The 14796-nt window shown below is 44.8% G+C and overlaps 1 protein-coding gene across 2 annotated transcripts; it reads right to left on the reverse strand.

Annotated features, from left to right (window-relative positions):
* Positions 1 to 3160: 3160 nt before the first annotated feature.
* Positions 3161 to 11166, reverse strand: fndc10 (fibronectin type III domain containing 10). Of its 2 annotated transcripts, none has more exons than XM_037532023.1 (3): positions 10944 to 11166; positions 8027 to 9007; positions 3161 to 5258 (listed from the first exon to the last, which is right to left on the reverse strand). In XM_037532023.1, exons 2-3 carry the CDS (start codon positions 8846 to 8848, stop codon positions 5034 to 5036), a joined length of 1047 nt encoding a protein of 348 aa, XP_037387920.1. In that variant the 5' UTR covers positions 8849 to 9007; positions 10944 to 11166; the 3' UTR covers positions 3161 to 5033. The 2 variants fall into 2 exon arrangements, with proteins under 2 accessions (XP_037387920.1, XP_037387921.1); XM_037532024.1 differs by lacking the exon at positions 10944 to 11166 and adding an exon at positions 10797 to 10887.
* Positions 11167 to 14796: the final 3630 nt, after the last annotated feature.

Raw genomic sequence — 14796 nt, forward strand, 5'->3', positions numbered from 1 at the left:
TGGAACCAGAATTTGTTCCTTTGCTCCATTCATCATAAAATTTGCACACAGTGTAAAAGGCGACAGGTCATTTATTAATTATTAAAATAAATTAAATATAAAATTATGCCAAAAACTGAAAAATGTCAAAAATGGAGATTTTGTCCTGAGAACAGTGAGATAAGTTACACAACAGGTACAAAATGCGCGGGATGACTCACAGGAAATGACATCATTGGATCTGATGAAGAAGATGGCAGAATATACCCTGCTGAAAAAGGACCATTACAAACCATTTGGATTACAACCTAATGGTTGTGCTTTCTCCTGGGATTTGTCTTAATGGTTTCCAATAGTGACCACTAGTTTCCCATAGAATACCTTTAGATCCCGTTACGAAACCCTTAAATGCATTTATTATCAGCCACTGGTCAGCTGTTACACCATGAGGCGCCTTTACGTTGTGAAAACAGCCAATTAAAAAAGGCCAAAACACATTAGAAAACCACCAGGAACCAGCAGAAACACTGTGGTTTCTATTGTTTGTTGATTTTTTTCTCAGCAGGGTAAAATAGGCCACCTGTCAAATATTCCTCTCATCGTTTTCCTCATCATGGAGACGGCTGTCCGGCTAAATGTCAACCCTCTTACACTGGTTGAACAAAAATAATTAAAAGTACTGCTTTACTGAATTTCCACATATAATAATCAAATATATTATATTTATGTATGTTGGCACCATCTGGTCCGTACATGTTTAATAATGACTGAAGCTTCAAACCTAAACCAGCTTAAAGACAAAAAGCTAAAAAAAAAAGTTATTTACAGAATTACCCAATTAGATTTGTAACAACAATATATTAATATCATATTAATATAAATCAAATGACAGAAATAAGCAGAAATAAAAATACAGTATAATGTAGTGATGTATAACATTAAGTAAATCTGTTATTAAATGGAAGGAAAACCAGATTAATGCGTGTCTGAGGGCCATAACCACACAGATTTGGCGTAAGTCGGTATATCTATATCAGTAGGCCACACAAAAAGAGGCAGGACAGAAACATTTAGGTTATATTTATTCCTTTATTGTTTGACACGAGAGGATTTGTATAAGAGAGGAAAAAAAGCACAGTATTCAAACGTCCTCACCAGCCAGAGCGATAACGGCTGGCCCTCCAACAGCTATAAGGCATTAGTCTTATTGGATCCGCCACAGGGACGGCGTCTGTGGACGGAACGCGTTCACGGCGATGCGCAGGAATAAAACAGAGCTGCTTTATTAGAGGAGAAAGCAGAGAAATGCTTCGGGTTTCGCGTCAGACTTCACCTCAAATGCTAACGCTGCTAATGGCACGTGAAGGCTAGTGGGAGCCAGTTAGCATTAGCATTAGCATTAGCGCACATGCACAGCTTCTCATTTCCACCAGCTTCTGTCCACTGATAGCCACGATAGCATTTTCAGGCGGTTTAAAAATCAAACCTGCCTGGTTTTTAACCCCCTTCGCCCCAAACGTAGTGTCTGGAGTTTGAAATGTGCTGCTTTAGCTTTTGCAGCAGAACTATGCGGCTAATGTAGCTTTCAAGCAATGATAGCCTAGTCTATTTAGCGTGACGCTAACTGCAGGCCCGAATCATCCCTGTAGAGCTGTTTCATTCATCTCTAACAGCCTTGATTATTGATTATTGACATTGTATGACAATAAAAATGCCAAACTAGCGGCTGAGCTCCCAGAAGCTTCCGTTACTTCTTAGCTACATTAGCCTCGTAGCTCTGCATGTGGCTCTGAAGACTCTAAACATGTCTTAGCTGATGGACTACAGTTGTGTTGAAGGGGAAGTCTGCCGATTGTCCAAAATTTGTACATATTTAACTGGTTCAGATGTAAACCGAGTGGTTCTGAGCGGATTGGTGTGAAACGCTCGGTTCTAGATAAACTTGCCGAGTCAGAACCGCTCACAGTGGTGGTGATAGGAACCAGACGTCCCCCTCTAAAAGCTCCTCACAGAAAGTTCCTACATGAACTGGTTCTGAATTCACTGCCTGATGACTGAGACGCTGTTTTATGAGAGTTCAGAGAACTTCAACTCCATTCATGGTGGAGGGAGACATGCAGGGCGCTGTGCGGCAAAATAGTCCCCAAAGAAAACTCATTATTCCAGATTTTCCACTGTTTTCCATCATCAGCATTCCATATAAGCTCAGAAGACTCGTGTAGGTTCTCTGGTGGTTCTGGATGGTAAATAAAGTGTCTATATCTGTGTTGTAGTCATGGCGACGCCCGGTTCCCATCACCACCACTGTAAAGACGTCTGAACCGTTTCACACCAAACCGCTCGGAATCTTTGTGTTTACACCTCACACACTGAGTTATGGGGGAATTTTGAATAATTGGTGGATTTTTCAATTTGAAAGTCTGATTTTTGTCTGAACTTCAATGTAAACTCATCATAAACTCACATCACTAACACAGTCTGATGAAACACGCATCCATTGCTCTTATTACAGCTGATCATTTTTACAGCATGGTCCTACAGCTAAGTGGCTAATCCTAGTTTCCTAAGTCTGTGCACAGTTCAATGGTAAACACATTATTATTTGCAGGAAATGAACACAGGTCAGTCCAAGGTCACAGGCAGTGAGCACAACAGCTTATTGGTGAAGGTTTGTGGTCACGTAGGTCAAGATGAGTGATGGGGTGTATCGCTTTAAATGAAAGTTCAGCTCAGACTTTCCTTCTGTGCCTGATCTAATGAGGTTATAGGCGGAGTTTGAGGTTTGTGCTCAGGAGAGCAATGAATATTCATTTTCGATGCTATTACGGCCAACCGGCATGCACAAATAAGCACTATGAACGACGCATTTAAAGACATGCTGCCCTTTGGTTTTATACCAGAGACTACGGTTTCACCTATAACTGCCGTTTTAGCTTTAGCTAGGAATGGTCAGCCGAGCCTGTAGGTAGAGGAACTGCATTAAAAGCAATAGTGTGGGGCTGTTGAATAGATCAAGTGACACTTTTTAATCCCACAAACGGGGAAATTTCACCTCCGCATTTAACCCATTCTGTGAAGTGAAACACCACATACACACTAGTGAGCACACACACACTAGGGGGCAGTGAGCACACTTTCCCAGAGAGGTGGGCAGCCCTATCCACGGCGCCCGGGGAGCAGTTGGGGGTTGGGTGTCTTGCTCAAGGACACCTCAGTCATGTGCTGTCGGCTCTGGGGATCAAACCGGCAACCTTCTGGTCACAGGGCCAGTTCCCTAACCTCCAGCCCACGACTGCCCCAAATTATTGGCCTACAGATTATTTAGGTGTGTACCTGAGCACTAAAACAACTGCAAAAAACCATAATAACACTATATGGCAAGAAATGCATGTAAAAAGGCGAGTTAGACTCGGCTAAGAATAGAAACATACCACTGTTGTTGGAACAAAACCTTGTATCTTGTATTTTTTCTCATTTTACAGTTTCTGACCTAATTTAAAACTACTTATTGCCCTTTACATTGTGTTTAAATTTCACGATGAATGGACCAAAAGAAATGGCTTAAAATGACTTGGAAAACCCTCTGGTTCCATTGACTTACATTAAAAGTAAAGCAGGTTTTTTCCTTCTCCTGTAAAGTTAACATTTTGGAGATACGAGGTTTTACAACAGCGATATGTATACATGTATACATACACACGTATGTATTAGAGCTGGACCCAAATATTCAACTATTAGGATATTTGTTTGTTGGGTAAGTGATTATGTTTTTTTTTGGGGGGGTGGGTTCAGATATTGCTTTTGTAATATTTGGGGTTCTCAGGATGACTCAGTTACGCTCCACAACGCTGCTTTATTGTTCATTTGCTGAAAACAGCGCCAAACACCGTGAGAAGAAACACAACTTCTCCAGCACTAACAGCTGAAACAGAGCACAGCCCTCGGCGCTGCTCCAGAAAACCCACCACCCCACTCGCATTCAGGCTCTTCAACCTAAAAGTCCTCATACGAATGAACCTAAAACAGCCCAACATTAAACAGCAGCAACGCCACAACACAGGCTGCCAGCACATTCTTCTACTTTATTTATACTTTTTAATTAGACTGTTAAAATACATACCACCTCAGCTCAGCCACCTGACATCCCACTCTCTCAAAACAGTGAACGTCATGCCCACTCAGTGCTAGACAGCATGTATTCCCAGCACGGCTGCAAACAGACCCCTGCCATACTGGACCCTCACTAGGGCTGCGATGTTGCCCTTCGTACCGAGTTATCCTGTGTTCACACCGGCAGCTACGCACCGCAACGAAGAGGTCAGAAGTCATTAAATTTAATTGAGAGCTGCTGATTTCTGGTGACCGTTGGCGCCGCAAAGCGGGCGGAGTCAGCGACACAACGAAGTTAAGCAGAGTTTGACTAACCAGCAGGAATTGAGCACTGAGCAAAGTTCTCCACCACTGTGAACCTATGCTTGGTTTTTGGCATAGTATGGGGGGCAGTAGGGGGTGCCCCAAACTCCGCCTATTACTGAGATGAGATTATTTACTGAAACGGCTGTTTCAGTTCTATGTAATGTGGTTCAAATCTGAAGGATTTGTTTATACGTCATTTTTTGCTTCCAGGAAGAGAATAAAATACTGCTCTTGTTTAACTGGAGTCCGTTTCTCCACAGTCTTTTTGGCGTGTGGTTTCAGCGCTGCATCACAGGCCGAGGGACAGATTTAGAGAGTGTGTGAGAGTGCAGTGTGTGGGCTGTGTGAGAGCTGCAAGTGTGTGCGTGTGCTTGTCTTACTATCCTTGTAAGGACTAGCTGTCATCACAATGATAGGTGACCATTTTGCTGGTCCTCATGAAAACCTGTGTTGATTTAACCCCTTTAAAGACTAAAAAGAGCAGAAAAATTGCTTTTGGTTACTGAGGTCAAGGTTAGGGTTAGAGTTTAGCTGTAGGTGTAGGTGTGGTATTACTTGGCTACAGTCATAAAAAATCAATAGAAATCTTTGGAAGTCCTCACAAGGAATGTAAGACAAACGTTTGTGTGTGTGTATGTTTACAGGTGTGTGTTATGTGACCGTGTGGAGTGTCGTGCAGCAAGTGTGTGTTGTACTGAGGGACTCATGATGTTCTCAGTGATGTAAGCCACCAGCAGGCAGATGATGACCAGCATCACACAGATGGCTCCGCCCACCGTCGTCATGGCAATGACAATGTCCTGCATCCCAGAGGGAGAAACGCTGAAGTCCACACAGCCAGCTCCGTCCCAAATCTCCGCAGTCTGCAGACAGTATAACAGAAAAACAAGAACCATTAATAAGCAATGTGTAGAACAAGGTGCTCGTTTTATGTCACATGGAGGCTCATCTACATAATTCATTAGCTTATCAACTTTTATTAAATTAACCTATTAAATCATTGTCTTCATTCAAAACAGTGCCTGCACAGTAGAAGCCGTATCGCCCCCTACGCTTCCTGTAGTGTATTACAGTCTGTCAGAGCGACTGTGTGGATCATATGAACATTATAGAGCTTTTTAAATGAAACAGTAGAAGCCGTATCGCCCCCTACGCTTCCTGTAGTGTATTACAGTCTGTCAGAGCGACTGTGTGGATCATATGAACATTATAGAGCTTTTTAAATGAAACAGTAGAAGCCGTATCGCCCCCTACGCTTCCTGTAGTGTATTACAGTCTGTCAGAGCGACTGTGTGGATCATATGAACATTATAGAGCTTTTTAAATGAAACAGTAGAAGCCGTATCGCCCCCTACGCTTCCTGTAGTGTATTACAGTCTGTCAGAGCGACTGTGTGGATCATATGAACATTATAGAGCTTTTTAAATGAAACAGTAGAAGCCGTATCGCCCCCTACGCTTCCTGTAGTGTATTACAGTCTGTCAGAGCGACTGTGTGGATCATATGAACATTATAGAGCTTTTTAAATGAAGCAGTAGAAGCCGTATCTCCCCCTACGCTTCCTGTAGTGTATTACAGTCTGTCAGAGTGACTGTGTGGATCATATGAACATTATAGAGCTTTTTAAATGAAACAGTAGAAGCCGTATCGCCCCCTACGCTTCCTGTACTGTATTACAGTCTGTCAGAGCGACTGTGTGGATCATATGAACATTATAGAGCTTTTTAAATGAAACAGTAGAAGCCGTATCGCCCCCTACGCTTCCTGTAGTGTATTACAGTCTGTCAGAGCGACTGTGTGGATCATATGATCATTATAGAGCTTTTTAAATGAAACAGTAGAAGCCGTATCGCCCCCTACGCTTCCTGTAGTGTATTACAGTCTGTCAGAGCGACTGTGTGGATCATATGAACATTATAGAGCTTTTTAAATGAAACAGTAGAAGCCGTATCGCCCCCTACGCTTCCTGTAGTGTATTACAGTCTGTCAGAGCGACTGTGTGGATCATATGAACATTATAGAGCTTTTTAAATGAAACAGTAGAAGCCGTATCGCCCCCTACGCTTCCTGTAGTGTATTACAGTCTGTCAGAGCGACTGTGTGGATCATATGAACATTATAGAGCTTTTTAAATGAAACAGTAGAAGCCGTATCGCCCCCTACGCTTCCTGTAGTGTATTACAGTCTGTCAGAGCGACTGTGTGGATCATATGAACATTATAGAGCTTTTTAAATGAAACAGTAGAAGCCGTATCGCCCCCTACGCTTCCTGTAGTGTATTACAGTCTGTCAGAGCGACTGTGTGGATCATATGAACATTATAGAGCTTTTTAAATGAAACAGTAGAAGCCGTATCGCCCCCTACGCTTCCTGTAGTGTATTACAGTCTGTCAGAGCGACTGTGTGGATCATATGAACATTATAGAGCTTTTTAAATGAAACAGTAGAAGCCGTATCGCCCCCTACGCTTCCTGTAGTGTATTACAGTCTGTCAGAGCGACTGTGTGGATCATATGTACATTATAGAGCTTTTTAAATGAAACAGTAGAAGCCGTATCGCCCCCTACGCTTCCTGTAGTGTATTACAGTCTGTCAGAGTGACTGTGTGGATCATATGAACATTATAGAGCTTTTTAAATGAAACAGTAGAAGCCGTATCGCCCCCTACGCTTCCTGTAGTGTATTACAGTCTGTCAGAGCGACTGTGTGGATCATATGAACATTATAGAGCTTTTTAAATGAAACAGTAGAAGCCGTATCGCCCCCTACGCTTCCTGTAGTGTATTACAGTCTGTCAGAGCGACTGTGTGGATCATATGAACATTATGGAGCTTTTTAAATGAAACAGTAGAAGCCGTATCGCCCCCTACGCTTCCTGTAGTGTATTACAGTCTGTCAGAGCGACTGTGTGGATCATATGAACATTATAGAGCTTTTTAAATGAAACAGTAGAAGCCGTATCGCCCCCTACGCTTCCTGTAGTGTATTACAGTCTGTCAGAGCGACTGTGTGGATCATATGAACATTATGGAGCTTTTTAAATGAAACAGTAGAAGCCGTATCGCCCCCTACGCTTCCTGTAGTGTATTACAGTCTGTCAGAGCGACTGTGTGGATCATATGAACATTATAGAGCTTTTTAAATGAAACAGTAGAAGCCGTATCGCCCCCTACGCTTCCTGTAGTGTATTACAGTCTGTCAGAGCGACTGTGTGGATCATATGAACATTATAGAGCTTTTTAAATGAAACAGTAGAAGCCGTATCGCCCCCTACGCTTCCTGTAGTGTATTACAGTCTGTCAGAGCGACTGTGTGGATCATATGAACATTATAGAGCTTTTTAAATGAAACAGTAGAAGCCGTATCGCCCCCTACGCTTCCTGTAGTGTATTACAGTCTGTCAGAGCGACTGTGTGGATCATATGAACATTATAGAGCTTTTTAAATGAAACAGTAGAAGCCGTATCGCCCCCTACGCTTCCTGTAGTGTATTACAGTCTGTCAGAGTGACTGTAGCCGTACTACAGTCCATATATATCAGAAATATAATGTGCTTTATTAGCCTACGTGTTTACTTTACAGAACAGTGCAATATTAATTATAACCAGACAATTTTGGTTTGGAACCAGACCGTTTTCATCTTATTCCCGTGAGGCTTTCCCGTCTCGGCTCCATCCCAAACCGTCCACAGAGGCTGCAGGCAGATGCGATAGGGCACGTTCTCGTGGAGCTCAGTCAGCAGGAAGTCCCTGCAGCTGCTGCCCAGAATAATGCTTGCACACTCAAACTGCGTGTAGCTGCCGTTCCACCAGCAGCTCATTCTAAAACCCCCCTTCTGTTTCTGCTGCCCCCTGCTGGGGCTCTTTGGTGGGGTGGGTACAGTCTCTCCATCGCCCCCTGCTGTTGGACTCGCTGTGAGTTCAGGGGCTCCTGATGGGACCCCCAAGTTCCCTGGGTTATGTGATCTGCCCCTTCCATCGTGTGTCCACTGGAGCAGCACACTGCCATTGGAGAGCATGTTCGCCACCAGGTGTCCTCCGGGTGACCTCACCTGCCGGCAGGTACCGCTGGGACATGTGACGTCCACCTGAGTGTGACGGAAACACAACCGTCCCTCTTTGCCGTCCTCCAGGACGCGGTAGGCACACAAAGGCCCAGCATCAGCCTCGCTAGCTGCTTTTTCACTAACTGCTCTCTTACTAATCGCCGTTCGCTTGTCCAGAGCAAGACTGACCCCATTGGGTCCGTCCTGCTGCTCTGAATCAAACTCAGCACCCCTGCTTTTGACGGGCAGCAGCGCCACCTGGCTGTAAGGCTGATCTCTGGTGTTTACTCCCCTGCGTTCGCGCTGTGATGACGCAGGACGCCAAATAGCGCTGACCTGGTGGGTCACGCTGCTCAGGCACAGCAGCAGAGTGACCCAGGAGAGAAGAGGCGAACAGTGTCCGGACATTTCGCTCTCATCTGCAGGTTTTTCTCCGCGCTCCGGCCTTCAGTGCTCAGCAGTGGCAGATTCAGAGCATGCACGAAGAGGAGCAGGGGGCGGGGTCTGCAGGCCAGGGGGCGGGGCTTCTGGATCCATCACACACTGAAGAGCAAAGCAGCTGGCAGCCTGCGAAGGAGAGAAGAGGAAGATAAAAGGACGAACATGCGCTACATCGTCCACAAACACAATATCAATAGGAATGTGGCGCTTTACAGAGACAGCCCAGAGCAGCGTTGGATAAAATCGCTCCGGAGCATAAGAAACTACTTATGCTCATTTTATGTGACTTTCTCATTAATAGTAAAATCAGTACATTAAGCCAATATATAAACACATGCATTAAAGGGCTCATATCATGGAAAAACATCCCCAGTCTTTGGAAGTAAATGATAAACTCTAGACACGGCCTGTGATGTCACAGCAACCAGCGCATCGACATTTATCCGCCTATTCAGAGCTCAAATCACCCTGTCCGCACTCCGCACTGACCGCCTGGGTCTGTTAGACAGAGGTGAAAGCTCTAAATGACCTTAAAGCTCCTGAATGTGTGTCTGTTTATGATCTCAGATCTGCAGATACTGACCTTCAAACACCTTCAGTGAAACACAGACAACCTGGATTTTTATTATTATTATTATTATTATTATTATTATTATTAGCATTACTGTCTATTCCACAGCAGTTTAACTCCGCCCACTCACACTGAAGTTATAAGGAGTGTTTCAGCCTGGACTGCTCTCTGAATGAAACTTAGAACAGAGCTCATTTGCATATCAAAGCCATAGTAACAAAGAGCCACAATGTTTTAAATCCATTTTGCCGTCTTGGCTGTAAATCTGTCTCAGTGTGTGAGAAAAACACAGACGCTTTTCTCGCATCTCCAGCAGGAAACTTTTCCTCAATACTAGAACAGTTTATTCTACAATGTCTCTTTTACGAGGCTGATGTCGCTTCTCATTCGCCAGCTTCTTGTTAGAATTGTCCTGTTCCACCTTAAATGATGCCTGAGGAGCCAGAATGTAACTGCTGCACCATTTAAGGTGGAACGTTTCAAATGAGAAGCGACTTCAGCTTCGCGCCTTTTCAGTGTTTCAGTTTCTCTCTGCAGGTTAAACGTATCAGGAAACCAGCTGGAGTGACTATAAACACTAATCAGCCCATTCGTCTCCAGATTATCGACGTCCGTCTTAAATCTCTCTCTTTGCCGTTTCGTAGCTACTAGCTGGGCGAGACGGTCATCTGTGTTGCTATGGTGACCAGCCGTCTGCGCTGATCTTCAGGGTTAAAGGGTGAATCAGCAGTTCTACATTAACTCCAGCGTTTAAGACCATTTACTGTTAAACTGAGTTGAAGGATCAGCAGAGCTTTATTTTACTGTAGAGGAGGATTATTTTATTATCACCTGCTGATCTGATTCAGCTGTGGAGCCGCGACAGGGCAGTAAACGAGCCACAGGCTGCCGACTCCTGGCCTAAATTATACACATAAGTTAGAAAATGTCAACAACCAACACAAATATCATGAAAAGATTACAAGAAATTAAGGATACGGGCCCTTTAAAAAACTCCAGAGAAAATGGGGCTCCTAACAACCACCTGGAAGTACTGGTAGACCCCAAAACTGCCCCCATCAGATAAACAGCACTTTCATCTTTGGGACAGTGGAGAGAATCAAGCTCCAGTCTTAAAGGCACAGTAAGGAAGACAGGCCGTCTCACTGTGAGGGGCAGGAGAGGCTGGACATGGATTACGCAAGACACACAACTGGACCCGGAGCGAAACGGGGGCTATGGGCCCTTTAAAGACACAGGGGGGCATCTCGGCTGATTCATTCACGCTAGACGAGCTCGGGGCCTCGCGAGCCTCGGCGTCCCGGCCCTACAGTGAGGATGAAGGTATAAAACCGCGCTGCCTACCTGCGGCTCGCGCGCGTCCGCGCTGCCTACGTGACATCAGCCAGAGAGCACGAAGTGAGGATGAGGAGGATGGCTGGCGCGCGCGCTCACGTCACTGAGTGCATGTAATCACAGAATGTGCTCTGCCCTCCTTTTATCCCCCCTTACCTGCAGCGCGCGCTGCTCTTCCTCCTCCGGTCTTCACACCGAGCGGCTGTTTTTAATCTCCGCCTGCTGCACGCGCGTCTCTCTGAGCCTCCATCACATCACAGTCCTCCTGTCTGTCTGTCTGTCTGTCTGTCTGCCTGTCTGTCTGTGCAACTCAGTCCCAGTAAAAGCCCCCCGCGCTTCCTTCGGCAGTGGGGGCAGCAGAGTGTTAGATGTCGCCCCCTTGTGGTTCGTCCTAGTAATGCAGCGCTGATCTCCGCCAGAGCCGGTGTGAGAAGAGAATAAGGTCCAGCCCCATTACAGCTACTGAGAGCTGATTGGTTAGAGTTACTGCTACTGAGAGCTGATTGGTTAGAGTTACTGCTACTGAGAGCTGATTGGTTAGAGTTACTGCTACTGAGAGCTGATTGGTTAGAGTCACTGCTACTGAGAGCTGATTGGTTAGCGTTACTGCTACTGAGAGCTGATTGGTTAGAGTTACTGCTACTGAGAGCTGATTGGTTAGAGTTACTGCTACTGAGAGCTGATTGGTTAGAGTTACTGATACTGAGAGCTGATCGGTTAGAGTTACTGCTACTGAGAGCTGATTGGTTAGTGTTACTGCTACTGAGAGCTGATTGGTTAGAGTTACTGCTACTGAGAGCTGATTGGTTAGCGTTACTGCTACTGAGAGCTGATTGGTTAGAGTTACTGATACTGAGAGCTGATCGGTTAGAGTTACTGCTACTGAGAGCTGATTGGTTAGTGTTACTGCTACTGAGAACTGATTGGTTAGTGTTACTGCTACTGAGAGCTGATTGGTTAGCGGTACTGCTACTGAGAGCTGATTGGTTAGAGTTACTGCTACTGAGAGCTGATTGGTTAGTGTTACTGCTACTGAGAGCTGATTGGTTAGCGGTACTGCTACTGAGAGCTGATTGGTTAGAGTTACTGCTACTGAGAGCTGATTGGTTAGAGTTACTGATACTGAGAGCTGATCGGTTAGAGTTACTGCTACTGAGAGCTGATTGGTTAGTGTTACTGCTACTGAGAACTGATTGGTTAGTGTTACTGCTACTGAGAGCTGATTGGTTAGCGGTACTGCTACTGAGAGCTGATTGGTTAGAGTTACTGCTACTGAGAGCTGATTGGTTAGTGTTACTGCTACTGAGAGCTGATTGGTTAGCGGTACTGCTACTGAGAGCTGATTGGTTAGAGTTACTGCTACTGAGAGCTGATTGGTTAGCGTTACTGCTACTGAGAGCTGATTGGTTAGAGTTACTGCTACTGAGAGCTGATTGGTTAGAGTTACTGCTACTGAGAGCTGATTGGTTAGTGTTACTGCTACTGAGAGCTGATCGGTTAGAGTTACTGCTACTGAGAGCTGATTGGTTAGAGTTACTGCTACTGAGAGCTGATTGGTTAGCGTTACTGCTACTGAGAGCTGATTGGTTAGAGTTACTGCTACTGAGAGCTGATTGGTTAGCGTTACTGCTACTGAGAGCTGATTGGTTAGTGTTACTGCTACTGAGAGCTGATTGGTTAGAGTTACTGCTACTGAGAGCTGATTGGTTAGAGTTACTGCTACTGAGAGCTGATTGGTTAGTGTTACTGCTACTGAGAGCTGTTTGGTTAGAGTTACTGCTACTGAGAGCTGATTGGTTAGAGTTACTGCTACTGAGAGCTGATTGGTTAGTGTTACTGCTACTGAGAGCTGATTGGTTAGAGTTACTGCTACTGAGAGCTGATTGGTTAGAGTTACTGCTACTGAGAGCTGATTGGTTAGAGTTACAGCTACTGAGAGCTGATTGGTTAGAGTTACTGCTACTGAGAACTGATTGGTTAGTGTTACTGCTACTGAGAGCTGATTGGTTAGTGTTACTGCTACTGAGAGCTGATTGGTTAGAGTTACTGCTACTGAGAGCTGATTGATTAGTGTTACTGCTACTGAGAGCTGATTGGTTAGAGTTACTGCTACTGAGAGCTGATTGGTTAGCGTTACTGCTACTGAGAGCTGATTGGTTAGAGTTACTGCTACTGAGAGCTGATTGGTTAGCGTTACTGCTACTGAGAGCTGATTGGTTAGTGTTACTGCTACTGAGAGCTGATTGGTTAGAGTTACTGCTACTGAGAGCTGATTGGTTAGAGTTACTGCTACTGAGAGCTGATCGGTTAGAGTTACTGCTACTGAGAGCTGATCGGTTAGAGTTACTGCTACTGAGAGCTGATTGGTTAGCGTTACTGCTACTGAGAGCTGATTGGTTAGCGTTACTGCTACTGAGAGCTGATTGGTTAGAGTTACTGCTACTGAGAGCTGATTGGTTAGAGTTACTGCTACTGAGAGCTGATCGGTTAGCGTTACTGCTACTGAGAGCTGATTGGTTAGTGTTACTGCTACTGAGAGCTGATTGGTTAGAGTTACTGCTACTGAGAGCTGATTGGTTAGAGTTACTGCTACTGAGAGCTGATTGGTTAGTGTTACTGCTACTGAGAGCTGTTTGGTTAGAGTTACTGCTACTGAGAGCTGATTGGTTAGAGTTACTGATACTGAGAGCTGATTGATTAGTGTTACTGCTACTGAGAGCTGATTGGTTAGAGTTACTGATACTGAGAGCTGATTGATTAGTGTTACTGCTACTGAGAGCTGATTGGTCAGTGTTACTGCTACTGAGAGCTGATTGGTTAGCATTACTGATACTGAGAGCTGATTGGTTAGCGTTACTGCTACTGAGAGCTGATTGGTTAGTGTTACTGCTACTGAGAGCTGATTGGTTAGAGTTACTGCTACTGAGAGCTGATTGATTAGTGTTACTGCTACTGAGAGCTGATTGGTTAGAGTTACTGCTACTGAGAGCTGATTGGTTAGCGTTACTGCTACTGAGAGCTGATTGGTTAGTGTTACTGCTACTGAGAGCTGATTGGTTAGAGTTACTGCTACTGAGAGCTGATTGGTTAGAGTTACTGCTACTGAGAGCTGATTGGTTAGTGTTACTGCTACTGAGAGCTGTTTGGTTAGAGTTACTGCTACTGAGAGCTGATTGGTTAGAGTTACTGCTACTGAGAGCTGATTGGTTAGTGTTACTGCTACTGAGAGCTGATTGGTTAGAGTTACTGCTACTGAGAGCTGATTGGTTAGAGTTACTGCTACTGAGAGCTGATTGGTTAGAGTTACTGCTACTGAGAGCTGATTGGTTAGAGTTACAGCTACTGAGAGCTGATTGGTTAGAGTTACTGCTACTGAGAGCTGATTGGTTAGTGTTACTGCTACTGAGAGCTGATTGGTTAGAGTTACTGCTACTGAGAGCTGATTGGTTAGAGTTACTGCTACTGAGAGCTGATTGGTTAGCGCTACTGCTACTGAGAGCTGATTGGTTAGAGTTACTGCTACTGAGAGCTGATTGGTTAGCGTTACTGCTACTGAGAGCTGATTGGTTAGTGTTACTGCTACTGAGAGCTGATTGGTTAGAGTTACAGCTACTGAGAGCTGATCGGTTAGAGTTACTGCTACTGAGAGCTGATTGGTCAGTGTTACTGCTACTGAGAGCTGATTGGTTAGAGTTACTGCTACTGAGAGCTGATCGGTTAGTGTTACTGCTACTGAGAGCTGATTGGTTAGTGTTACTGCTACTGAGAGCTGATTGGTTAGAGTTACTGCTACTGAGAGCTGATTGGTTAGCGTTACTGCTACTGAGAGCTGATTGGTTAGCGTTACTGCTACTGAGAGCTGATTGGTTAGAGTTACTGCTACTGAGAGCTGATTGGTTAGAGTTACAGCTACTGAGAGCTGATCGGTTAGAGTTACTGCTACTGAGAGCTGATCGGTTAGTGTTACTGCTACTGAGAGCTGATCGGTTAGAGTTACTGCTACTGAGAG

The sequence above is a fragment of the Pygocentrus nattereri genome, chromosome 21 (genome assembly GCF_015220715.1).
Source record: "Pygocentrus nattereri isolate fPygNat1 chromosome 21, fPygNat1.pri, whole genome shotgun sequence".
In the NCBI taxonomy this organism is placed as follows: domain Eukaryota; kingdom Metazoa; phylum Chordata; class Actinopteri; order Characiformes; family Serrasalmidae; genus Pygocentrus; species Pygocentrus nattereri.